The following is a 26,641-nucleotide window of genomic DNA, read 5'->3' as shown; positions in this document are numbered from 1 at the left end:
GGAGTCGAACTCGCCACTTATGCAGTGGGAGGCAGCGTTGCTGTCAATTGAGGTAATGTCTGACGCACGTCCCGGACGGTGGATAAGTACAAATCGTTCTCCGGCGTTTGACATTCCTAAATTCCTATTGTTAAGGGTTTAAAATAAAGAAAATAAAACTGTATTTTTTAATAGCGAGTCCCTGGAAAAACTCACTATTTATAATATCGCTGAAATAAAAATGAATTGGGGAAACTCCAGTCAGTCGACTCGTGTCCTCCAAATCCTCTACCGACGTAAATAACATTTCCTCTGGATTAATCAGCCTCCTCTCTACATGATCCTCTATGAATGAACATGTCATTTTCGTTTCTACGTGGTGAAAACGTGACGTCTCTAACGTGAATGTTCTCTAAATGTTCATGAGGAACTCATATTTGATCATCTTTCACTTTAAAAAGTGGCGGAGACTGCAGAGAACTCTAAGTTTCCTGAAGAAAACCTGCTACCGACCAGGTTTCGTTCACAGACTCAGTTACCATAGTGATTGATTCTGAGTTCATCCTAACCTGCTTCTTGGAACGGGCTTGGTTTCGCCCACTTTCCCGGGTTTGAGTTATCCCTCTTTCTGGAACCGAAAACTCAGAGTTTTGCCGAATTTGGAGTTCACGAACTCAGAGTTCCAACAAAACCTGCTTCTTGAAACGGGCCCCAGAACTAATGCTTCTATTTTCATCTAGGAGACACTGAAGTGTTTCTTTGTAGAATTTTAAAGAGTAAAAATGCTTTTTTTAGCTGAATCACTTTTTACTGATGCTTAAAAACTTACATTAAATTTAAAGAAAATAGTGCACATTTGTATATGGAAAACGGTGAATTGTTTCAATGAAATGGACTCGCTTAGCACTCAAGAGTTCATGAAACAACTTTTATGCAAATGGAATAACAGGCAACAGATGCACAAACTCAATACAACAGTAATGAACAGAAAAAATTTGGACATCTCGCTGAAATTTCAATAAATGAAATGATAAAGAGAACTTGGTAAACAAACATTCAGTTGTGCTAACTAAGGACCACTAAGATTCTTCTTTTTTCTTTGTTCGAATTATGGGAACAATTTGTATTGTAATCAAATTATGGCACCATGACATGAAAGTTGCTAATCCCCCAATTTACCAAGAATAAAAGGCCTTTAATAAAAGACCACTAAGTAGTAAACAAGATTGATTTGGTGAAATTAATTAGGAAAATACTACCTCAACATGTGCCAGAAAGTTATCAATAATTTTTTTTATCTAAGCAACTACATGTTTTGTTTAGGCAGCATGATGGTCTGATTGTGACACGTTTCTACTGACAGCTTTAGTCCACAATTACCTTGATTCCCCAACTAGAAAGCGTAAACAGTGTAAGCTTGTTTATAGCAGAAGGGGCACCATCAGTACACCACCTTTTTACCCCTTGCATCCAGAAGAGGGAAGAGCAGTGTTGTCATCCAAACAAAAGCAAATAGGAAATTCCTGTCAATGAGCAAGCAACAGTCCAGAACTAAAGTGCTGCAAATGAAACTGGTTTAGTAAAAATTCTCGCTGGTTTGCTGCTGGACTGAATCCAGGATTATATATAGTCTGTTTTCGTCTTGTCCAAGTCCGTCCAATAGTTTCAGTGCAAGGGAAGACTCCTATGACCCATGGTTCCATGGGGTTATTCACATCACACCAGAAGGCAGGAGGCAGTTTAAACTCGATAATGGAGCCTGTGCAGGTGAAGATATCCCAATACTGGTTAGAGGAATGATATGAGATCCAGGAGGGAATCCGAGCAGTGTGCTTTGTCACTGACAAGTTCTAACCCCGTGGCGAAAGTCAAGTTTTTAATTTGTCCATCCGCAATTAGAGAGAAGGGAATTCAATCTCGCGCTTTGAAGTCACTTGTGCCTTGTAGGGCGGTCAGCTGAGCCCTGTGATCCCGCCCCGGTGGCACAGTCGGAACATGCGGTCAACATGTTGTGGTCAGTCCAGTGTTTAGGTTAGATTATTCTCTGCGTGTGAAGCTGGAGTGAGCGTAGATCCCGTCCAGGTATATGTCCTGCAAGTCCATTAATGCTTTAGACAAGTGGTGCAGCCCAAACACTTCCACTAACTCAGAAACGAAGCAGGAAACCCTCTGAGTACGGCGGGGATCCTTCATTTGGATGAGCACGGAAAGTAGTCGAAAGAGAAATGAGTGGTGTTACAATGTGCTAGTGGGGTATACATGGACCGGAGCAGGTCATGAAAGGTTCAGATTCTAGGAAAGTCGGCACAACACAGAAAAATAAGCAGAACCTTCACAAACTGGCTGATTATTCTTTAGAAACTGACCCATGTCGGACGTATGCAGACACGCGTGCTCTTGTAATCTTAAATTCTTTTTTTTTTTTTCTTTTTTAAATAAATGCAATAATGATTAATTCCACCCCGCTAACAGCACATTGAGGAGCGGCTGCTGGAAGCTAACACCACCCTTGATCTTGCCTGCGGGCAGAGATTGACAGAAGTGAACGTAGGTGAGAATGAGGGAGGAGCTCAGGAGGAGCCGAGGATTAACATTATAGCTGGAAGCCCTCCATTGGGGCTTCACACTGCTGGAAGAGAAACTGCTGCTGCTGCAGGTCGACGGCCGGAGCCAGAGACGGGTCTTCATCTTCACTGTTGAAGTAGCGCTCGATCAGGTCGAACGCTTTCTGGTAGATTTCCTGGTTCTCGTGGCCTTGAAGGAACTCCAATTTGTCCAAACCTGAGAGAAAGAGGGGAAAAGGAAAAATAAAACTTACATACATTAAGATCTGGCATTTAATGACCATTTATTAACAGAAAATACAAATATTTGAATATTTAAGTCTGATAGATGAAACAATACAATTTGGATAAGATTAAACAACAAAAAACGAAACAACTCATCAGAATATAACTGTATTAAATGTGTGAACATTCACCATAGGCCTCCTCCAGGAGTGCACAGTAAGGGTTAATTCCGCCACCTCTTTTGGCTTCAATTTCTCCCAGTCGCAAGATGTTTTCGAGACCATTTAGAGCCACTTGAACTATTTTGGAATCCATGAGTGTGAGCAAATCACACAGAGGTTTTATACAACCAAGTTCCACGAGAGTCCTGCAGGGGGCAGCACACACAGAGATAAAAACAGGTGTTATATCACTCAAAAAGTAAACGTCTGTGGATCAACTGTGTTTGCACAGCATTAGTCAGGTAAGCAAACTTGCTTACTTCAAGATACAAAGTAGAGCCACCTTCAGTATGAACAGCATTTAGAAGCTTTGTCTTTATTTATTTATAGAGTTTAAATATATTAAGAATTATTTTTAATGACAAAAATTGAGCCTCAATTTAAAAAAAAACTAGTATAATAGCAATTTATTACCGAATCTGATCTCCAGAACCTCCAGAAGTGGCATTAGTAATGGCCCATGCCGCCTCCTTTCTTGTGCGAAACTCTGCAACCTGAAGGATGTGAATGAGAGGCGGCAGCAAGCCTGCATCTATTACCATCTGTGAACAAATAAAGACAGTTTCTGAGTACATTAGAAATATTTAAATACCGTATTTTTCGGACTATAAGTCGCACCGGAGTATAAGTCGCAGGGGCCAAAAAATGCATAATGAAGAAGAAAAAACCATACATAAGTCGCACTGGAGTATAAGTCGCATTTTTTTAAGTAATTTATTGTACAAACTGGTTGAAAAAACGATATTACATCATCCTGGAAGGTAAGTTATAACATTCATAAGTGAATAGAAAACAGGCTTAATATGTGTCAACACATATTCACATATTAGCATCATGAAAAACGAAAAGGTGTAGCATTTATATAACATAACAGTTTTATTTAACTATAGCCTCAAGAACTCATCAACTTTGAATCTTTACTTTAATTAATTGCACGCAATCTCACTCCATATCACTAAATCCGTTAAATTCTTCGTCCTCTGTGTCACGTCTGAATAACTAAAGTAAATAAAGTAATTGCATAGATCACCATAAGAGGGCACTCTAGACTTACGGTCCATATCTCATCATTAAAAATTCGTATATAAGTCGCACTGGAGTATAAGTCGCAGGGACATTCAATCTATGAAAAAAACCGCGACTTATAGTCCGGAAAATACGGTACTCGCCCTCAAGCCAACATACTTCATAAAAAGCAGACCTGTATTTGTGCTCGATTCCCTGCTGTGATGTTCGAGATTGTCCAACAAGCTTCTTTTTTGATAGACTCCTTGGGGCTGCTGAGCAGGTGAAGTAGTGACTGAAGGGCTGAGCAGTTCAGAATCACCTAGAATACACAAAATTAAACATAAATCTAACAATTATGAATAAAAAAGGCGCTTTAGGTTAATTTGTGCAGTTTTTGTTACCTGTGTCTGCAGATCATCTCCAGTGACGATGTTTCCGACGGCCCTCAGAGCCGGAGAAACCACCTTATAATCAGAATGCCTAGATGGGACACATTGATAAGATTTTATAAAATAATGTTCACACTAAATACAAATCCAACATGTCAATCCATACAGGAGGGCAAAAACATGCATTAGGTTTATTATTATTGAACTACAATCCTACTTTTTCAACAATAATTATGCCATCTGAAGTATCTGCTGATGTTTTCATTGTATTTTTAACGTTTGCTTACAAAAGTAGTTCCACCAGTCTGCGACAAACTCCCGAGTCAATAACAGCCTGGATTTTGTCATTGGGGCCATCAGATAAGTAGGAGAGTGCCCAGCATGCATCAGCAAGGATGTCTGTGTCGTTGACAAACAGCAGCCAAGACAGCACGTTCAAACAGGGGGACACCTATGGAGAACATGGAGACAAGAGTAGTAAGAAGTAAACACGAATTCTGCAGGTTATGTTGCTCCTTTCTCAATTCACACTCTCCCAAGATCTTGCAGGATTTTTTTTTTATTGTTGCAGAAACCAAAAGACTGGAGTTGCAGCTGGTTTTTTTTTAAGTTTTGATATTTATAATAATTTTGCTAATTTTTATTTTTAAATGGTTATTTTTCCTCAATATATTAAAGTGCAAAAGTGCAAGACTGTTCAATGTTTGCTTTTGTTGTGTAATATAGTTACAGTAGAAGAGAAGGAGATACTGCTGCATTTACCCAATGAACCCTGGGAGATATCGTGCATCATGATAAAGGTGCTGGTGGTGTGGGTCTCAGAGATGAGGTATTTTATACATATTTAACACTCAATGACACCAGAACCTGCAGCAAACTGCACCTCTAAACACAAACATTAACTGTAAATTTTGTTGTGAACAGAGATTTTATCAGCCATGTTGGAACAACGAAGTTAAGCCCGTTTGGTTGGTTAGACTGATGACATACGTATTTGAGCTTCTAAACTTGATTGGCAGAAGAAGTTTGACAATTTTTCCAAAATGACTTACATTGGACAAAAATCCGGTGATTGAACTTGATTACAATGTTTATAAAAACTTTCTGGAATTGGTTGAATTTGCAAGAATTGGTGCAATCACAACCTCGCAAAGTTCTGGAGGGTCTGTCAGCTATGACCGACTGTACTTTGTAACTTTACTTGTTCCTTGGCAATGTACAAAATGTATTTAAAAAATTACCTTAGAGAAATCCGGAGGAGGATTTTTGCCTCTGCACAGGTTTGAGAGCGCCCACACTGCATTCCTCATCATCGTCAAACGATTCTGTTTAGCCAATAGTCTGGGAAAAAAATGAGTCTACTGTTAAAACCTGTGTTATTTCATATTTCTTATTTCAGTAGAGCTTTTTTTTTTTTGTTTACAATGAACTGCTACTTACTGGATCAGGGACGGTAGAATATTGCAGTCTATGACGAAGTCTCTGCATTCTGTGCTATCACCTGCTATGTTCCCCAAAGCCCACACTGCCTAAGGAGGGAAGTAATCACTCAAGTTAGATAACTAATATAAGGAGAATTCAATAATATGCCATCTTTTTGAAAATAAGAATATGAAAAGAGATAAATGTTGGCAACAAAAATGGGAAACTTTTCCTCACCTGTTCCTGCACGTCTTCAAAATCTGAAGCGAGCATCTCTATGAAGATGGGAACAGCTCCCGCCTGAATTACGACCCTCGTCTGGTGGGATGTGCCTGAAGCGATGTTGGTCAACACCCATGCAGCTTCAAACTAAGAAAAACATGAGCAATTTATCTCAGGACAAAGAAAAAAAAACATCCAAAAAGAATATAGTTTATGTTTTTCAGATATTAAACTATTTTACCTGCAATGTGCAATTTTCTCTTCTTTTTAGGAACTCCACAAAACGCTCAACCACCCCTGAAGTGGCAATCACCTCATCAATAGGTGGATTGGGCTCTGTTGGAGACAAAATGGAGGAGAAAATGTGTTTTTAAACATAAAATCAAAAAAGAAAATTCTTTGGTTATTTTTGTAATAGCAAAAAAATTAAATAAATAAAGATAATACAGTAAACTCAATTCAGAAATGATGTATTTGAACATGAACATTATTGCTTCTAGTTCTAAATCACTTAGTGTCTAGTTGTTGTTAAACAGTATACTCCATCTATACAGTCATTCATTGCTCTCTGCAATGAACAAATACATACAGAAGAGGTTGGCATGCAGCTAGACATTTACCTTTAGAAAGGAGTTTTCTAAAGCGCTGTGTGCCTATTAGCTGCTGCTCAGGAGAGCTGGAGAAAATCATCTGAATCATGTCTTCAGAAATGACACCAGCCTTTGCAGAAAACAGTAAAACCAATAAAATATCAGTCAAATTCATAGTAAAACATGCAACAAATTAATTTAAAAAAAGTAAATAAGATTTATTGAACAAATTCTCACTCCAAATGGGTCCATGTTGTTAGCCTGGGATTCCAGATAACCACTATCTGCCATTCCATCATCCTCCAGGGCGCCATCATCCTCCACAGTGGCAACATTTCTTCTTTTAAATAGCTGAAAAGACATAGACCTTAAAGTTTTACAAAGAATGAAGTAAAACATAATTTGTTTTTATTATAGCACCAAAAAATCCCTGCCGTTACCAGTTTTTATCATTTTTTATAGGTAAATGACTCCATACTGTACAAACTTCAGCAATTTATGCTGTTAGAAATAAGTTCATATTATCGATGGATGGATGGATGGGTAGAAAGTTTACACTTTACTTACTTGTTCATCTTTCTTCTGTTTTCGGAGCTGCAGGCCTTCTTCTTCCCTCCTTCTTCTCATCTCATCTGTGTTGAGAGACTTGTTCTTGTAGCTCTTCAATCGGGCATTGTCCTTCCCTTGACTCATTGTGCAGCCTGAGAAAATGAAGAAGTTACTAGCATGGTTGGTCTAATTTGAGCAGAACTTCTGTGTTAACCACAGATCCTGGTAAATGTTGTAGATGCAATGTAATGTCAGTTTTTTCTTTTAAATGTTGAATATTTCTTCGGGTTTTCATGACAATCACCACAAAGTATAGCTAAGTTAAGAATGGAGCTTTATTTGTCGTTTTCAGACGCCTCAAACAATATCATCAAGATTGTCAAAAAGGCTTGTAGCCATTAGCTAGTATGCTAGCTTTCGGTATGTTTGTACAATATCATTACTGTGAAACAAATGACTTTTTATTTAATTTATAGGGAGATAAGAGTTCTCATTAGCAACCCAGACATCAGAAAACCTATAGGAAAAAATGCTATTTTACTCAATTCCCCGCATGGTTAGCTTGTTAATGTCACAGCTCTTGTTAGCCTGTGTTGCTAACGAGCTAGCTGGACGTTAGCTTAGCCGAGAACCCCGAATAACACAACCTTTTTAACTGCTTATTTGTCACCAAACTTAAGCACACACACATTAAAACGGTCTATTCGCGAGATAACAGCGTTAAAAGTATAGAACAACAATGTGTAGATATGTTATACATACCTGTCAGTTTAGGTTTTATAATCCCCTAAATCGCTAGGCCACCGCTTCTGCTGCCGTCGCCGGTAAGTCACTACGCATGCGCGAAATGAGCGTCTTCATTGAAGCTCCTTTAGCCCCACCCACACGAGGAGCTGACGCTGTAAACAAGCGAATAGTCGTGAAATTTGGCACAAAATCTAGTAATATGGTTCGCTATTGTCGTTTGGTTTTGAAGCACAGTCGGTGTGTGTATATAGCAGTTCGATCGAGGCCTGAAAACGTGCTTTTAGACTTCAAAGAGTCGTCGCGCGTGCGGCACCTGCCCAGGCGCAGGTGTGTTTTTAAAATGTTTTTGAAGTGGTCCTGACCAGACGGCCCGGCGCCGGGGTGGACAGCGTGCCCATCCAGATTTAAGTGGTCTTGAATGTTTGGGTTTCAAGGGATTAAAAGTGATTCATTCTAAACAAAAGAAATAGCAATTAATATATCGTGAAATTTAATTCGAAGAAGACGCATTTAAAATGACCCATTTGGCGCTTAAATTCAAATCTATTGATCAGCATATATTTTGTTACTTAATTTAACCTTCTTTTTTTATGCTTAAAAGTAGGTGTTACATCTAAAAGATGCTGTTTATATAAAGAATAAACCATCTGAGTACCAAATCATCCTCTATTGTTTAGGTTTTATTTTGAAAGTCTTTAAATTTGAGACAAACTGATCTAAATTGTTTTTCCAAAAATGTCCTCGGTGCAGAAAACAGTAGATGCCCGGAGCGCACACCTCGACTGCTTCGACATGTGGCACGACTACATGAACTTGAGCGCGCTCCTCTGTGCGCAAAGGCTGCGCAACCCCGAGGAGCCCAAGCAGGAGCCAGCGGCCCAGTTGCGCATCATCCGGACGCAGAGCTCCGCAGAGACCGACTCGGTCAGCAGCCTCTCGGACACCAGCAGCGGCGGGAGCCCCGCAGAATACTGCAGCTTCTGCAAGCAGAACGGGGAAACCAAGCGGGTCTACCGCTCGCACGCGCTCAGGTCGGGCGACAGGAAGGTCACCTGTCCCATCCTCCGAAACTACACCTGTCCCATCTGCGGAGCCACTGGAGACCGCGCACACACGCGCAAGTACTGCCCGCAGGCGCGGAGAGAGGAAGCTGCGAGGATGCTGCCCTCCTACAAGTTCTGGTGACTGATGCTGATCCCACTGGAGAGACTTTATCACCATCGTTGACACAATGTTTTCAGTTTAACACCAAAGGAGAAGCCAACTTACTCGTTAAAACTATTGCAGTTCCATGTTTGGCTTTAAAATCTCTGTTATCCATCTGCAGCTGAATAAGATTTCCAACTTTGAAAACATTTTTTCTATTTTTTATGATTTTGTAAAACCGAGCATGTTGTGTTTTTATGCAAAATGTTTTATATATTTATATTTTTTTTCAAGTTTTTTATTGAAGCAACAATAAATCGTTTTTAAAATACTTCTCAGAAGTTTTATCTTTTTAAAATCTTCAACCACAATGACATCATATTTTCCCGCATGTTTGATTGTACTTGAATTAAGGTGTGGAGATGTAGCCTATATAAAAAAATATTTATACTCATGTAAAGATTAACTAACCATTTCATAACTGTGTTTGAGAACACACAAAAAATTCCTGTGAAATCATTTTTGGAGCCTTTGACAAACAGAAAAAAAAATCTGGAATGCTATGTGGCAAGTGCTGCTATTTCCTAAAAAAAATAGAAAAAAAAAACGCTTCTCTTAAAAAATGTGTTTTAGCTTGATTTTTGGGGAGTTTTATGCTCATATCAAGGCATGTTATTTACCAAATCTTCAAAGTTTTTTTTGTATTCAGCAGTTTTTTTTAACTGATGAGAATAAATGTTAATCATCAAGAATCCCAAAAAATATGATTTATAACACAAAAGAGTTTTTACTTATATTATTAATTTTAAAAAATATTGCTTGGTAAGAAATACATCAATTAGCATTTTTTATTTAATCTCACATTTTAAAAAAAATATGTTCAGTTAAAATAGTAGCTCTAGATAAAAATAAAATATCTCCAGCAACAAAAATAATACTTTTAAATTGTTATTTAAAAAGGGTATTTTGAATAAAAAACTCACAAAAAACGTGGTTTCTCTTAAAAATACGTTTTAAATTGGATTTTAAATGACTACAAAAACTCATACAAGCTGAGTTATTTACCAAATCCTCAAATCTGGGTCCTGTCTTTATGGTCTTAAAATATTTGAGAATTTTTGGCTTAAATTGCCACTTAGAGTTATTTAAGACATTATCTGGAAATGTAGTTCATAGAATTGTGAAGACAGCTTTTTAAAAATAATATTTTATTTAAAAATCATTGATGCATTAAAAAAAACATCAGTCAGGAAATGTTTTTTCTATCATATATTTTTAAAAACAATATGGATGATTAAAACAGTGCAGCTCTAGATAAAAAAAAAATCTGCTTTGCAACTAATAAAACTTTAAAAAATTATCTATTTTGCTAAAAAAAAACACACACACACAGAGAAAAAAATGTGGATTCTCTAGAAAATGTGACTTAAATTGTTGAAATTTAAAGAACAAATGAGGTGATTCTTGAAAGCAGAAAAATAGATGCTGCAAATAAGACTTAAGGACGGAATTCAAGACAGTTTTTATTTATGGATGGTGTTTAATGTGTTAAACAGAGACCCTGAAAGCCACAATAAGCAAAAATTTGATAAAATAAGACTTAAAAAGAGTTTAAAACAGAAGAGAGGGAGCTGTATTGCATGTCAAACAAGCACCAGATAATATAGTTAAAATTCAGATTCCAGATGTTTTTGTTTCACATCCCATAAGTCAAACAGCATAAATAACATATTATTTAGATCTTCCTGCATGAAAAACGAAAGAAAAAAAACTGCATCTATACGACAATTTGAAGTCAGTTAAGCTAGTCAGTAGGAGCCATCCATGTATATTAGAAGCCACAATAACGTCTATCTGGTTGGCACTGATTCAATATTTCATAACCTAAAGATGAGATTATTCATTGTCCAAGTGTAGCAGAGCAAACTCTGCTCTCACCTGGTGGGGCAGGGTCTGGTCGGGTCAGGTCGGGCAGGAATGGGTGATAAACACCATGTTACCAAACACACTACTGGGGCAAAGTCTTCCTATATAACATCTTTATAATTATAGAACAGAGTTGTAAAGGAGAAGTTTGTCATTTCCTTTTTTTTCTACCCCTTTAAACAATAGATATAGCTACATAACGAGCCTCCTATCTGTGATGTAAGTTTCACACATGTACACGTGCAGGCGGCTCGTAAAAGTGCTGCTGTTGCAAAACAAATGCCTTTAAATGAGAGGAAGCCCCTCCTTGGCACCAAGCCCCCTCAGTGGTCCAACTAGTAAAAAAGGCAGATTTTAGACGTTTCTGTTCACTTTTCTGCTGATTTCCTCTCTGAAAGGCTGAACTGGAAGCAATGGCGAGACACAACATCAGCCTCCTGATAGCCATTGTGCTGTCACTGGTCGTCTACATCATCACTATGGTGTTTTCTGTTCTGGCCGGACCTGGAATCTGTAAGTCTGACTTTTATTATTGTGGTTTATAGGAGTGAAGTTTTTTATTTTTAGATTATGTCTGAAAATAGTTTGTCATTCTGTGCTGTAGCTCCATTCTCGTCCAGCACTAGTAACGTGTCGGATGAGTTCGTGACCCAGATCACACCCTCCGGTTGGACCTTCAGCATTTGGGGCATCATTTATGTGGCTCTGGCATTAGTTTTGCTGTACATCCTCTCTGGACTCTTCAGAAAGTAAGCCATAAAACCATTAAATAAAGAAGTTATGTTAGTCAAAATCTGCATTTTTGTTCATTTCCTGTGTGATGTGTTCAGGAACGCCTATGGTTACGTGTACTGCAGCCCCGCTGTGCTTTCATATGGCTTTTTTGGGGCTTGGTGCCTGAATCTGGCTATCAATACCGGATGGTTGTTTTTATGGGATCGACGGTAAGTTAAAAATAACAATAACTAGTTCAAATTAATAGCAGAATTTCCAAAATTTAGATTATCCCCAGCTCTTGAAGCTTTTTAAGTCAAATAATCCAAGAAAATACAATTTATACTTAATTTCTGCACTCTACGGTTACTTAAATATGCAAATAATGTATTTTGTTTTGTTCATTTTTCATGGGTTGAACTTTATTCTGCTAGAATCATGCCTGCTGCCCTGGCCTTCCTCATTCTCATCGCCCTCACAAATTACGCTGTGATATTCTTCTCCTGCTGGGGGCTTCACAAGTATGGAGCGTGGCTCGACAAATACCACAAAGTAGACCTGTGGCTCCATCGAGTGCTGGTAAGTCATCAAGCAGCAGTTTTTTTTCCATCTTTTAAAACACATCTAAGTCGTTTCTGTTGCACAGATTCAAAATGGAGTCGCCATCTACGCCACATGGACAACCATAGCCTCCTTGATCAACCTGAATATTGTATTAGTGTACGACGCTGGAGTGTCCAGCACTGATGCCTCCACTATTGCACTTTCCATTTTAACTGTGGTGTTGGTTGTATGGTAAGTAAAAAAGATGGGAGAGTAAAATTTTAAAAAGGAAACATGCAGATATATATGTTAATGTTTACATATTATAGGTTCATCCTGGAAAACTCTGTTCTGGACAAACACGTGAGGCTCATTCTCTCCATTTATCCGGTTGTGATTTGGGCGCTGACGGGCGTGTACACAGAAACCTACAATCCTGCTGCTCCCACTCGCAACAACATCTTTATTGGTGAGGAGAACTTTTTTTTCTTTCAATTTCATCGTTTATATTTCTGATTTTAAAACATTTTTTTGTATCTCCTCCTCAGTTTCCTTGCTGGGAATCTCCTGCCTTCTGTTTGTTGTCCGTCTCCTTCTGGTCGCCTGGAGGCAAATCAAACAGCCGCTCTACAGGGATGTCGACCCAGACCTCACGTCTCCAATGGAAATAGCAGAAAAGCAGAAAAAATTTGTTCTCAATTGAGATTTTTGAGTACAAAAAGGCTAAACAAATGCACTATTTTCTAATTATACTTTTAGTTTTTCTACAAAAGACTAAAATTTCTATTTAATACATGTCTGTAAGTGTTGTGATGAATGCTGAAATTAAATAAACCACTATATATTCTCCTTATATTATAATAAAACATGTAATATTCTGATAGTAACAACCACTTCAAAACTCAACTGATTATATTTAAAACACGACTGTCGGAAATGTTTCTTGTTTTTGTTTATTTGATCTTTCATTTTTGTATTTTCTATATTTCTTTAAATAAATTTGAACTCAATTTTTTGACTTGTATTTATTTTACAACTTCAAACCATTTGTGGCAAATTAGTATAATTATTTGAATATTTTATAAAACATTCCAAAATAAATTATCCGTTTTTCATAAAGAAATGTCACAATTTTAGCTTTTTTTAAATTATTTGACAGATTCAGGTTATAAATGTTCAGATTATCTGATATTGAAATAGCACAAATATTCAAAACATTTAAAACAAACTTTTAGTTATAAAATTGTGCAATGTTTATGCAACAAAAGACACTGTTTTGTTGCCATTATTTTGAAATTAGAATATTTTACAGTTAAAATTAGTTTATTTCAAGCAATCAAAACAAAAAAGTGAAAGAGATATATCTCTATACATTTATTTATTTAACCATATAGAGGTTAAAAACACATAACACATACATACATACTCACACACACTCTCAATATCCACCCCTACCCAATATCGCATTTAAAAAAGTTCTTAAAAACACATTTGTGAAAAAAGTTGAACTGAAAACAACAGAAAATCAATAAATGTTACATGGTACATCCACAATCACATCTAAATTATGCTATTGAAAATGCTCTCAATCAGAAATATAATTTTTGTACTTGTGCATTCAATAAATAACCCATTAAATCCAAAAATTGTGAATTTTGTCCAAAATAACTAAATAAAATGAATTGGGAAGAAGCAAATTATACTATTAAAGATTTTAATGACATACTGGATTGGAAACAACCTTTTCGTGACCCGTTGACGGGTTTCCATCGACCTCTAGGTTTTCCTCTGACCCTTTCGGTATTAAAAAAAGACTCTTGTCTTAAAATAATCTTAGAGATAAGGGAGAGATGTTGTAATTGAGCTTGAATGATAACATAATGAAGATTGAAGTGAAGAAAGGGTGAGGTTACCTAAGATAGATGGAGATGTGTTTTCCTGAATTACCCCCCCCAAAAAAGAGAGATTTTAACTATTTAACACCTTAGTGACACTTAAACACAAAGTTTTTAATGTATTTTTTAATTGTTAACACGATTAATGTAATTTCAGTAGATTCTAAAGGAGAAAAGCGGCTGCTTTTCTCCTTTAGAATCTACTGGAATTACATTAATCGTCTAAACAATTAAAAAATTACGATAAATCACAGAACTTGAACACTGGAGCTCCAGTGTTAACACATTTCTACGTTCAAAAAAGTGTTCATTTGCTTAAAACAACAAAATTAAAAACAAGCAAAAATATCCTAAATGTATTAAAGCAACAATATTATTACTAGAAAGCTGAAGTCATTCCAATGTAAGCCTAACAGGCGATGTTTTCTGGATCTTCTACCAAAGAGAAACATTGTTCGTATTTATGACCTTGTGTACTTAGGCTGAACGTATAGAGAAGATAAGAAACACGTGTCTTCCTCCTCGTGCAACAGCTACTCTGCAGTATATAACTCTGCACTATATAACATCTCCTCCATCCCCTGCACACTTACCTCGCCCCATCGCACGACTCTGCTCATACAAGGAGGATCCGCACAAGGTATGACAAGTCTGATCCCTCTCCGCTTTATGACTCGGTTTCATTTTAATAATCTAAATAAAATGTAGATTAACTGTTGAATTACAAGTTATTTTGCTGTATTTTGATGTTTTTTATGATTTTATTCGCCTCTTTCTTTCTTTACAATTGTGTTTGCAGCAAACCCACAATGGGAAAGCACAACTTTTTCCGCCTTGGTGCTGTTGCCATCTCCTTTGCTTTCTTTGTCATAAGTCTGGTGTTCAACGTCCTGTCTGTGTTTGGAGCTGGTAAATTCAGTCCCATTTTTTATAAATCGCTCACATTAAGCAATTTTGTTGCCAAAATATATATATATTTTTCCTTAAAGGTCCCTATTTGACCACAACTGCCAATGTGTCTGCTGTGTTCGACACGCTGCTCACACCACCAGGATGGACATTCGCCATCTGGGGAGTCATTTACATCTGGCTGGCAGCAATGAATGTCTACATCGTTGCGGGGCTCTTCAGAAAGTCTGGATCACATTTTGTGTTTAATACTCGAATATGTGTTAGATGATCATACTTTTATGTAATTACTGACACAAGTAGAACTAGATTTATAGCATTCCCTGGGATAATACAAGTGTGAATGCTGTAAGCTGAATGTGGCAGCTGAAGATGGTAGAGAGCTGAAAATGCTGAAACTGAAAGCTTGCTAAAATATTAGCTAAAAGCTAAATTAGCCAAAATACTGGAAAAATGTCTAATTTTGCCAAAACAGCTAGCATAATTCTAAATCATTAGCTAAACTCCACATTTTCCTAAGGAATTAAAAAAGTTGTATTAGAAAAACAGCTAGCATAATGCTAAGATATTAGCTTAACTCCAAATAGCCTAAAAAAGCTAGAAACATTTTCAAATTAGCCAAAAAACACTCAACATGCTGTTAAAATAAAGGCTAAATTCCAACTTACCCCAACAATACCCAGTAGGTGCTGACAATTTTAAAGTTTGAATGGTGTCTTTAGCTGAAAGTATGTGGAAATTTACAAGTTTTAAAGTGCACGTGTGAGGCATTTTTTTAATATATCAGAAACTATCCAGTTCATGAATACCAAAAATAAAAGCGGTAATGTCTTTGCTGAAATGAAAGTGTGATTGAGTTTTTAGGTGCTGAAAAACATACAGAATAGAGCAGGAGAATATGCTTTGCAGCATTCACATAATTTAAAATGTAAAGATTTGATCACCTTTTGTCTTGCAGAAATGAAACCGGTTATATGTACTGCAGCCCCCCTGTGCTGCCGTATGGATTCTTTGTTTGCTGGTGTCTCAACCAGTGTTTCAACATTGCTTGGCTTCTTGTTTGGGACAGAGGGTGAGAGTTTATTCTGCTGTAAAGTGAAGCAAAAACATATTTAAAAAGGCTAAAATTTGAGTTTCTTGCTCAAATAGAATGATGATCCCTGCCCTCATTTTCCTCATCCTGCTTGTCGCCACAAACTACTCCATGATATTCTTCTGCTGTCATGGCCTTCATGTTTATGGAGCCTGGCTCAAGAAATATTGCAAGAGAGATCTTTGGCTCCTTCGAGCGTTGGTTCGTACAAATAAGTTAAAAATTAAATAATTATGGGGGCTGTTTTATAACTCCTTACATCTACATTTTAGGTTCAGAATGGTGTGATGGTCTACACCACTTGGACAACCATAGCAACCCTCCTGAACCTGACCATTGTCCTGGTTTATGATGCAAACATGTCTCCAGTTGATGCTGCCACTGTCTCCTACTCTCTACTGTCTGTGTTGCTGGTTGTGTGGTGAGTTTACTCTCAAATAAAATTAAAAAGTCATTTTTAAATGATCTGAAGCTAATAAAGAATACAATTACAGGTTTGCTTTGGAAAACACCATCCTTGATAAGCATGTGCGATACGTCTTGATCACCTATGTTGTTGTAATCTGGGCATTGGCGGGAAACATGAACAAAAACTATGATGCCAACTCACCCGGTCGGATTGGCATCTTCATTGGTGAGACACAGAAATCTCAGATTTTTTTTTTTTTTTAATTGATCAAATGTGGTACTATCATCTCAAGCAACTGGATCTCCTCCCACAGCTGTACTGCTGGCGGTTTCCTGTGTGCTGTTCGTCATCCGGATTATTCTGGTGGTTTGGAGACACTTCAAAAAACCACTTTACGAAGATGCAGGCCCTGAAGCCATGGAAGTGATGGAGATTTCTAAGAAAGACAAAAAGATATTTCGCTAGGCTTTATTCACCAAACCTGTGGGTCGGGGGTGATAATGAGGTCAGCTGCTAGTCAGGTTTTAAATGCATGCTAAAAACAATCTTGCACTCCATGTTGTATATTATTTAATATCTATTTTATGTTTTATTAGATGGCAGCATAGTGAAACTGCAGCGTAGCAATGACTTGTATAAATTTGTCTTATGATTAATTTACAACAAAGAAAATAAACACCATCACATTTAAATGATCAAATAGTAAAAAAAAAAAAATACTACAAGATATTTACTATTTTTTGGCTTTTAATAAGTGGATATTTTCCTTTGATGCTAGAATATTAAACACCGAATAAGAAAGCAAAATATATGGAAGTCTCAATATGAACTTTTAAAAAAATGTTATTCTGATGTTCAAATGTAAAAAAAGACAGTCTAGTTCATATGCATATATTTGTGTGCCCATTCCTGTAGAAAATATTTAAAATGTTGTCATTATGTGAAAATATCAGATTACAGTTCATGTGTTTTGAAATTAGACTACATTATATTTTCTCATCAATAAATTTTTCTATTCCAAACAGATGCAGTCATTTATTTGTGTGTGTTTTTCTTTCATATCAGAGGTGATATGCTGATCATCAGGTTTAACCTGATTATAAACAATCCGTAAAGGACACAAATTCCTCAGGATATTATTTTACAATAATAACTAGGGGGAAAAAAAGAAAAATTGTAATTCGTGCACATTTAAAGCTGAATTTGTATTTTGTTCTAATCTAAAACACTATACAGGGGAAATTCTGTATTTTTCGGTAGTTTGTCCTCTAGAACTGTAGGTGGCAGTAAAGCGCATACTTGGTCCTGATAGGAAATGCCGAAGAAAAGTCTATTGTTGAAAGTAACGCATTTTGTTCCTGTGCAATGTCTTCCAGGAGTCAACTCCGTTGCGTGTTACACTTCATTTTGATTTTCAAAGATATTAATTATCAAATAATTTGTTAATTTAGTTCACGAACACTTTAGAATTGTACACGTATGAAACAAATGTGGATTCATAACAAAGTAGGGCTGCAATGAGTCTACCTGTAAGACAAATAACAGGGCTAAACTCATATGGATATGTCAGAAATGCGCGGGTTATGTACCAATGGTGACCAAAGCTATTGTTTTGCTAACGTTAGCTGCTGTTTCAATATCTATGGAATGGAAAAGGCCACACTTTTCACTATTTTCTGTGCTTTTTGCTAAACCTGGCTGTTGCGTTGTAAACCAAAAATACGTTCGATAGCCACGGAAAGTACGTAGGTATCGGTAACGGAGTTTGAAAGTTATTGTTACCCGGACTTTAAGCTAGCTACAGACGTGGAGTCTTATACCGGGGTGACAATAATAGTTTGCAAGCACAAATGGAGACAAAGTATCCCACCATGGTAGGTTACGTTTTCCTTATATTTTCTTGTTATCAGCTGTAGATGGGCAATGCATTTGAGGGTCGAGCTAGATTTAAATTTTCATTTACACAATTAATAGCATTCAGTTGTCAACTATAAATACGTATTGGATGTTTTTCCCGAAATCGTCTTCAAAGTATCTAATTAATTGTAAAATCTTCCTTTAAGTGGCTAGTGTTACAACAAATGATAATAGTCTGGAGATCTGCATAATGACAGAAATCTACTGCATTGCTCATCTGTACACATCTTTCATAGTCCTTCATAAGAGTTTTAGTTTTTATTGAGTACATGCTTGCTAAATCAGAAACCAATTTCGTTTTGTTGTGACTCTAACGTCCATCTTTTCAAAGGTTCACCCGTTAAGTTATGTATTTGCTCGGAAATCAGACAATATTTGGTTTTGACAATGCCCTTTCTAAGCCCTCAAGTGTGCTCTTTTTGTTGTGCATTTTTTTCTAATTATGTGTTTTTAGGGGCATCTTTCATTGCCTTCTTCTTGGAGGGATCCAAATTAGTTGAATTTGACTAAAGAGTTGTCTTTTTTTTTTTTTGCAGAGAAGGCCCAAGAGGAAACTCTGCTATATTACAGAAAAAGAAAGGTATGTTTACACACATTGTTTTGGGTTTTTGTTTTTCCTAGTTACCACTTTTATGCTTTTACTAGGGTAGAATCATCTGGTTTTGTTAAGCATTCCGTACATGAAAATTGACAGATGGTTTTTGTAACTTCTGCTTATAAATTACATATCCTATTTGTAATCTACCTTGGTACCTAATGCAATTATCTACTTATTCCAGTTCCTACATTTTTATAGCTATTCCAGTGTTTATGTAAAAGGAAAAAAGTAATTTTCACTATTTTTTTTAGTCTGTCAAACCAATGGAACAAGCCTTTAACAGTGATGGATGTTGACAAGTTATTTGATGACATCGGTGAGAAAAACTTAGTTACTATAAACAGGATTTATACCGTTTAGACAACTTCAAATTGTTGACATTTGCAAATCTTTTATGTTCAGATTCATCCTCGACTGATCAGCCGCAGTCTGTATTGTTTGAGAGTTCTGACACTGGGACAAATGGGAGCAAAACATCTGTAGGTACACTTTCTAATAATAAATATTTATAGGTATAGTTATTATTAAAAATAAATGTCTTATTACAATTATATTGTTACTTTTAGCAGGTTTATCATTGATGTTTGTTTTATCCCTCTATTCAGGTTTAGATCTTCTATTCTTTAGCTTTTTAAAATGTTTTACTATTTCATGCTGAATTGCTGACCATGTGTTTTTAAAATTCTCCAGAGCTCCAAAAAAGAAAACAAAAGTCCTGCAACAAGATCAGCAAGACTTAAACTGGATATTGGTAACATGTTTAAACCTGTTTTCTATTTAGAAAATGTCTTATTTATTTTTTATTTTTTTTTGCCAAAATAATTTGTTCTAATTTGAAATCTAATTTCTATTTTTCACTGGGATTGCTTTTACTTTGGTTGCAGATTTGGAGCCCCCAGCTGAAATGCACAGGCCTATAAAAACCTCCAGCCCCATTGAACTAGAAATGGGTGTAGAAAAAGATGAGAAAGATGAGCAAATTGCGTCCCCAGTTCTTTTTAACTGTGAAGATGATATGGCAGAAGAATTTGACGCAGTCCCTCTACCAACAGAGACACCCAAGAAAAAGGAAACGGGAACTAAAAAGTATGAACATTATTTTGAAATTGTGCTTCTTCAATCACTAATTAGTCTGAAATAATAAATTCTGCACTTAGAATGTGTTTGATGCAATTTTCTTTGTCTTAATAAGTCATGAAGTTGATTGATCCGACTGGAATTTGATATTAAAGAGAAGAAAAATGTGTTTGAGTAAATTTGTTTCTTTTTAAGAAAGATTTTAAAGTTTAAATAGTCTAAGTTATTTCCTAAAACATTTTAGTTCTTACTCATTTTTTAAAACTGTTATGACATTTTCTTTCTTTGGCTCAACAGGGGTCAAGAAGATACTGAACTGCATGATCGAGCAGTAAGGCGAGAGTCTGTGGCGGGTGTTTCGGTGAAAAAACGGCGTGCTGGTGAGATATCCTCACCTGCTGCAAGGCAAAAGACACCTTTTCTGAAAAAGCTTCAAGTCGATATACAGTCAAGTAAACAAAAGTGAGTCAATAAGAACTTATTTTTCCTTGGAATCCAAGCTGAAAAGTTTTTCTTTTTTTCGTAAACCATTACTGAGATCTTTTTGCGTGTTTTCAGTTTGAAAAAAGCACAGGTGACACCGCCGCCTCCTCCTGATCCCGAGGACGACTTTCTAATTCTGGAAGACGATGCTCCTTTTTGGATTTCTATCCCAAGTAAAAGTGTCTCAAAAAGAAGACAAAGGCAGAGCTTGACATCCAGCCCTACTAAAGAAAGTTCACCAGACAAGGGAAAGGTGGAAATTCCATCAGAGATTCCTCAAGAAAGACCAGAGCCGGAAAGGGAAAACGGCCAACTGGAAAGCCAGGTTGTTGATCAAAAGAATAAAAAGAAGAAAGGAAAAGAGAAGACCCAGAAATCTACAGGGAATGGAAAAATGAAAGAAGATTTTTACGATTATCAGGAACCTATCTCAGATGACTTTGAGGTGCAAGAAGAAAAAAAGAAAACCGTTCAATCAAAAAAGCGTCTTAACGCTGAGGTTCAGTCTAAAGACAAATCCAATGAGGACTTGGACAATGAAAAACCCTCAGAGAAAATGCAAACCAAAGACAGAAAGTCGTCTGACAAAAGGAGCGCAAAAGACGATAAAAAAACAACCAAGAAAAGCTTAGCAAAAACTGTAAAGAAGGCCAATAAACAAACCCAGAAGAGAGCTGTGCTGGAGAAGGATGGAGCAGATGCTAGTCCTGTAACGAATCAAATGCAGGAGGAGAGCGGCAAGGAATCCACAGACACAGAAGAGCAGAACAAATTTACAGGTAAGGCTTCCCTGTAAGATTAAAATGCATTTTTCTGTCATAAATTATGTATTGTCAATATAACTGAAAGAAAAGTCTAATGCAAACTTAATTTATTTCTTCTACATTTTTAAAGGGAAGACACTGACTCCCCATTAGCATAAATTTTATTTAAAAACTTTCAAAAGGTTTTTTAGCTTTGACATTTTTAATTCCAAATATCAAATAAATCTTTATTCATAGAGCACTTTCTATATGAAACAAAACACAAAGTGCTTTACACCTAAATAAAACAAATGATATCAAAAACAATAAACATAACAAGAGTTTTGACATATAATTGTTAAGAAGAGCTTCACTTGTTTTTTTAAAAGCTTTTTTCACATTGTTTTGACTTTGTCTTTGCTTTGTTTTTGGATTTATATATTTTTTTTATCTTTTCTGTACTTGTTTAATATCCAGTATAAGACATAAAAACTGTTTGACCTATTTTTTTGTGATTTTTGCAGTTAAAAATTTTGAAATTTACAGCTTGGAATTAATTTTTTGTACAGTTTTAGGCTCATTGTGGAATTATTGTGTAATATAATGACAATATGTGTACCGTATGTATAATGAAGAAGTTGGGCTTTTACTTAAAAAAGTAATTTTAGGCATTGCCTCAAAACAGTATTAAGTATAAAGTTAAAAGCAAATTGTAATGTAGTAAAAAAAACAAACAAACAAACAAACAAAAAAAGCTAAAAAAAATAAGTCTCATATAAAAAAAAGTTTGATAAAAGATGTAAATCTAAGACAAAAAAAATCAAATAAAAATGTTTATAAAATGAGGTTCTGTAATGAATAAAACGTAGATACAGCCATCTGTTGGAAAAACATATTGTTTACATATATTTATCTCTTGCAGATGAAGAATTCGTAGAATCTAAGGAAAATAGGAAGAACAAAAAACTCAATCCTCCAGTTGAGTCTGGAAGAAGTTCATCCGAAGAGACTGAAAGAAGGAAGAGAAAGCCGACTGGACAGTGGTGGTTGAGCTCAGGGAGCGGTGAAGAAAGCCCAGACCAGCAGCCGAAACTGCAAAAGTTAAACAAGGTCAGTAAGAAGCCCAGTGCAGCAGTGTGCTCTCCTGTGAAGGCCAAAAAACAGCCCGTGGGACAGTTCAGTAAACAAAAAAATGAAAGAAAAGAGAAAAATCCAAAGCGAACCAAAAAGACAAAAAACGCAGAAGAGGTGGAATCTGCCAAAAGTAAAGCAGCAGATGAGCTATTAGACATGGAGCAACAGGAGGTTCCGGACCAAAACCTGGACCAGGTGGAGTCTAGTCCCTTGATGGTCACACCTCGTCATAAATCAGGTAATTCTGACAACGTTTTTAAGGTCTGAACTCTAAAGTAACCTTAAATATAGTGAAATAATTGTATTTTTTTTACAGATAAACTATTTCAGAAGGTGTATAATAATGTCTGCAGTGCTAAACAGTCGACTCCATCATCGGCTACCAACGACCCGCTCTGTGAATGGGAAACGGGGAAACGGAGGAGGAAGCCGCCGGGCGACTGGTGGGCAGTTTCCAAGGCTGCTGATGAGGACGACTTAGAAAGGATTTCCTGGAAGCCTCAGCAGCTTCATCCCAAAAAGACAAAACCTTCTAAGGCAAAAAAACAATCCCAGCAAAGCAAACCTGCCGAACTCCCCCAAAATAAAAACATGGCAACCCCGGTGAAGACAGCAGGGGGCGCTCTGAAGCCTCTGCTGAAGCCTCTGTCCCCTCCAAAGAGTGTCAGGCGCTCTCTGAAGGACGTCTTCCCTGCAGAAGCAGAGCCTCCACACGATGTCCCTTCACATTCCGATAAGGAATGCTCCTACTCCGAATACACAACAGGAAACACATTCGATAAAGACAGTGAAGAGGTGGGTAAAAGCACAACCACCAGGTTCAACCACAAAACTCAACCAAACCCAAAACGCCAGTCAGACACGTGAGTATGAACTACTCTCAGTAAATCTCCACGTGTGCAGGTTTGTTTCTGTAACTTGATCACTTTTGACAGGTTAAAAGCTTTACAAAGCGGACCCTCCTCCATGATTGTGCTGGAGCAGTTTGAGGATAATAACAACACGAGTATGTGCTTTAATCATCTTACTTCTGGAGTTCTGAATATATTCCCGCTCAGACTGGAGCCATACAAGTTATTTTAGCTGCCAGTCAAAAGGCAGTTCGATCAATAACTATTAAGAAGCCCAATCGTTGTTCTGAAAGCAAAAATAGCTGCAATCTTCTTTGCAGTCAAAGGGAAAGACGCCTTACATGAGTTTGAGTTGTGAAAAGAGTGTTTTATTTAGAGCTTTTGTTTATGTCTAAGATTATTTTTGATTGGTCTCTTTCCCATTTATCTTAATTCCAGTGATATTTATGACTGACTGTAAGTAGGCAGACCTGAACTGTTTTTAAATTTGATTTGGCTCGTCTGTGTTTTCCACATTCATTAAGCAGAAATGGACCCAAATTCCATTCAGTGCAGGAATCGTTTAGGATTGAAACAAAAAAGGAAAACACAATTGAACCTTTATTTAAAAATAATCCTGTGACAAATCCCAAATACATAATTAAAGTCGGAAAAATTAACTTTGTGGTTGTGAAAGTCCAAATGATTAAATAACATAATTTTGCGACACATCTTATTATGTATAGTTTTTGACTTTTTACTTTAACTCTTATAAGTCAAACAGATGTGTGTTTTTATATATGGCGTTCTTCCACTCAGGTTTGCTGTCGTCCCGTCTGCGGGTGGCGCTCTGTGTGTCGGATCTTTGTTCTCCTCCTCTCAGGCCGCTCACCTTACATCCAAAGGATAAGGACAACCTGAACGAATGGCTCCAGGCGCTCTGGTCCACCACGTCTGACAGTAAGTCCACCTTTATATACATTTATTATGTTGTTTATGAAATGTTTCATGGCCAAAAATGATCTGGAGTTTCACATAAATAATTGACATCAGGACTGTCATTTTAAGAAGTCCTGCTGATTAGATCATTTTCCTCTATTTGTTGTCCTCCTGGTCGATTGTGTGTTTTAGCATCTTCTGTCTGGACTCATTTGAGTGTGATTTCATTGCAGATGGTGCTGCAGTCACTGCGGATCACTTTGAGTGGTATTCCTACCAGGACCGAGCGCTCGGCTACCAGGTGGATCTCAACAGCGGCTCCATCTGTTCCGGAAAGATCCTGCTGGGCTCTCACATGAAGAAGCCCCTCTGGGTGGATCACAGCGCGACCACCGTCAGTGAACTGCATCTCCTTTGATTATAATATTATGATTTGACTGTTTAGTCTAATAAAACTCTTTTTTGTGTGTTTACTTCAAAAGGTTTTCAATGTGTTAACAAGTACAGTGAGAGTTAACATTAATTCCACCGTGTTCCGCTTCAAACCCGGACAAAGCTTCATTGTGGAGTGTGGTAAGAAGGCCGTTCTCTAAGCATTTATTATTCATCCATACAGGTTTAGTCATTTTCTGAATCATTCTTGTATTTCTGCAGGGCGAGCCTACAGCCTCCAGAACCTGAACCCAGAGCCATCTGTTCTGTACTTTACCCGGATCGTAGCAGAAAGTTCAGACTGAAGCTATAAATGACATTTTGTATAAAGTCTCACTAGTTTTACTTTGTGAAAAATGATCTGTGAATACTTTAATAGCTGTAATTTTTATCAAACTTGGCAAATCTGTCTTCAATGTATGCAATCCTGTAAAAAAACAAAAGTTAAGAAACAAACCTGTAAATAAGTTTGTGCTTTTTAAGAACTTTTTTTGTATTTATTTGTTGTCATTTTTTTAGCATTTCAAATTGGAGAAAATAATCTGGTCTGCAGATAAACCAGATTTAATTTGGTTATAGCAAAAATATTTTTGTAATTGCTACATTTTTTTAACTTTCAGTTTTATATTTTTTGGTTGCATGTTAATAACTGAGAAATTGTTTTGCAAACTTGAATCTCAAGTATTGGATAAAATAAAATTTCAATTCTTTTGGAAAGTTTGAACATGTAGAAGACATCACAGAATGTAAAAAAAATGGCTAAAAAGTTGTAAAATAAATGTATCTTTATTAATGAATCATTTTTTTTACATTGTTATTCTTTTAATAGTTTAGTTTATGTTATAGGAAAAAAAATATTACAACAGTCTTATTGTAGTCAACTTAATTTTTTATTCACTTTATGAAAAATATAAATTAATAACTTTTTTAATACAAATTTAATATAGTATATAGATTTGTTTTATTTAAAGGTTCCTTTCTGACACTCATGGGCACTGTCTGACACTTAAAAGGACACTTTAAGAGACATTTTATGGTTTCAGCAACAGTAAATTCAGCTTTTGTCTCCCACTTTTTTGACAATCTTCATCTTTTAAATTTAATTTAAGCAGTAAATGTTTTGTTTTAACTGATTTAAACAATGGAAAATATTTATTTAAAATATTTAAAAGCCAAAGGTTGAGCTGACTTTGCAGCCCAACATTCAGGTCTCATCAACTGTTATAAAGTTAAATATAAAATAAATCCAGATTTTTATTTTTCTGCAGTGCATCCCTGAGTTGTCGCTTGTGGTAGATAACAGACTTGAACTGTGAACAGGAGAACCGAGATACGTCTCCTCATTAGATCTTTGATGATTAATCATTTATTAGTGTGGGGTTGTGGTTCTGCTGCAGTTTGACCCGCCTTAAGGCAGGGTCTCCTCGAGAGACGATGCTTGGACCACCAGAGTACACCCAGGGGGGAAGCCCCCTCCTTCCACGAATTGAATTATTTACCATGTCTATGACCAAATCTGCCGCCTGTAACACAACATCTGTGAGTCATGCCTATTTCAGAAAAAAAGGATGCCTGGATGAACTGCTTGGGAAGGATTCTGTTTTCATTTCAGTTCTGAGGCGGTGGATTAGGGCCCTTCTTGAACTCTGGTGGATTGTGGGGATCCCCAGAAGCCATGCAATGCAGAACTTTGGAGTGTTTTGACGGTGGATGGAGCCTTTCCAGAGCATAAAAGCATTCAACATGTCATCATGTTGATAAAAATCTGTAATAAAAGCATCTATGCTGAAGAATAAATCCATTAAAAAGTTGTCAGAAGAACTGCTGGATCTTTCTACAATACCCAGACTTACTTGAAGGGCCTGAAATCAGTGTTGGACTTAGATAACATTATTATTATTAACATTTATGCTGCAGTTGTATTAATTATTATTTTT

General features: G+C 36.6%; 5 protein-coding genes across 6 annotated transcripts; 4 read left to right on the top strand and 1 right to left on the bottom strand.

Annotated features, from left to right (window-relative positions):
• Positions 1–893: 893 nt before the first annotated feature.
• Positions 894–8,084, bottom strand: kpna1 (karyopherin alpha 1 (importin alpha 5)). Its single transcript, XM_024280332.1, has 14 exons — positions 7,932–8,084; positions 7,188–7,321; positions 6,858–6,971; positions 6,651–6,750; positions 6,272–6,366; positions 6,046–6,177; positions 5,827–5,915; positions 5,628–5,727; positions 4,674–4,837; positions 4,399–4,477; positions 4,191–4,316; positions 3,404–3,531; positions 2,960–3,135; positions 894–2,760 (listed from the first exon to the last, which is right to left on the bottom strand). Exons 2-14 carry the CDS (start codon positions 7,311–7,313, stop codon positions 2,573–2,575), a joined length of 1,617 nt encoding a protein of 538 aa, XP_024136100.1. The 5' UTR covers positions 7,314–7,321; positions 7,932–8,084; the 3' UTR covers positions 894–2,572.
• A 9-nt stretch (positions 8,085–8,093) lies between these two features.
• nanos2 (nanos homolog 2) lies at positions 8,094–9,943 on the top strand. Of its 2 annotated transcripts, XM_036217407.1 has the most exons (2): positions 8,094–8,243; positions 8,667–9,943. In XM_036217407.1, the coding sequence occupies exon 2, from the start codon at positions 8,709–8,711 to the stop codon at positions 9,099–9,101; it is 393 nt and encodes a 130-aa protein (XP_036073300.1). In that variant the 5' UTR covers positions 8,094–8,243; positions 8,667–8,708; the 3' UTR covers positions 9,102–9,943. The 2 variants fall into 2 exon arrangements, with proteins under 2 accessions (XP_036073300.1, XP_024136179.1); XM_024280411.2 differs by having other exon boundaries at positions 8,094–9,943.
• A 1,090-nt stretch (positions 9,944–11,033) lies between these two features.
• On the top strand, positions 11,034–13,394 carry si:ch211-161h7.5. Its single transcript, XM_024280225.2, has 7 exons — positions 11,034–11,501; positions 11,593–11,737; positions 11,819–11,932; positions 12,137–12,281; positions 12,349–12,497; positions 12,575–12,714; positions 12,794–13,394. Exons 1-7 carry the CDS (start codon positions 11,402–11,404, stop codon positions 12,946–12,948), a joined length of 948 nt encoding a protein of 315 aa, XP_024135993.1. The 5' UTR covers positions 11,034–11,401; the 3' UTR covers positions 12,949–13,394.
• A 1,064-nt stretch (positions 13,395–14,458) lies between these two features.
• Positions 14,459–17,268, top strand: LOC112151350. The gene is made up of 8 exons (XM_024280226.2): positions 14,459–14,780; positions 14,940–15,049; positions 15,130–15,274; positions 16,008–16,121; positions 16,199–16,343; positions 16,415–16,563; positions 16,637–16,776; positions 16,865–17,268. Exons 2-8 carry the CDS (start codon positions 14,950–14,952, stop codon positions 17,014–17,016), a joined length of 945 nt encoding a protein of 314 aa, XP_024135994.1. The 5' UTR covers positions 14,459–14,780; positions 14,940–14,949; the 3' UTR covers positions 17,017–17,268.
• A 721-nt stretch (positions 17,269–17,989) lies between these two features.
• On the top strand, positions 17,990–25,194 carry si:ch211-161h7.4 (microtubule-associated protein futsch). Its single transcript, XM_024280440.2, has 15 exons — positions 17,990–18,425; positions 19,005–19,048; positions 19,318–19,382; positions 19,469–19,545; positions 19,757–19,817; positions 19,951–20,152; positions 20,441–20,605; positions 20,702–21,405; positions 22,292–22,741; positions 22,820–23,366; positions 23,439–23,509; positions 24,153–24,293; positions 24,506–24,666; positions 24,755–24,845; positions 24,927–25,194. Exons 1-15 carry the CDS (start codon positions 18,402–18,404, stop codon positions 25,007–25,009), a joined length of 2,886 nt encoding a protein of 961 aa, XP_024136208.1. The 5' UTR covers positions 17,990–18,401; the 3' UTR covers positions 25,010–25,194.
• Positions 25,195–26,641: the final 1,447 nt, after the last annotated feature.

This window comes from Oryzias melastigma, linkage group LG20, assembly GCF_002922805.2.
Source record: "Oryzias melastigma strain HK-1 linkage group LG20, ASM292280v2, whole genome shotgun sequence".
NCBI classification, from domain to species: domain Eukaryota; kingdom Metazoa; phylum Chordata; class Actinopteri; order Beloniformes; family Adrianichthyidae; genus Oryzias; species Oryzias melastigma.
Note: the sequence above shows the minus strand (reverse complement) of the source record. Positions and strands in the feature narration are given on the sequence as shown.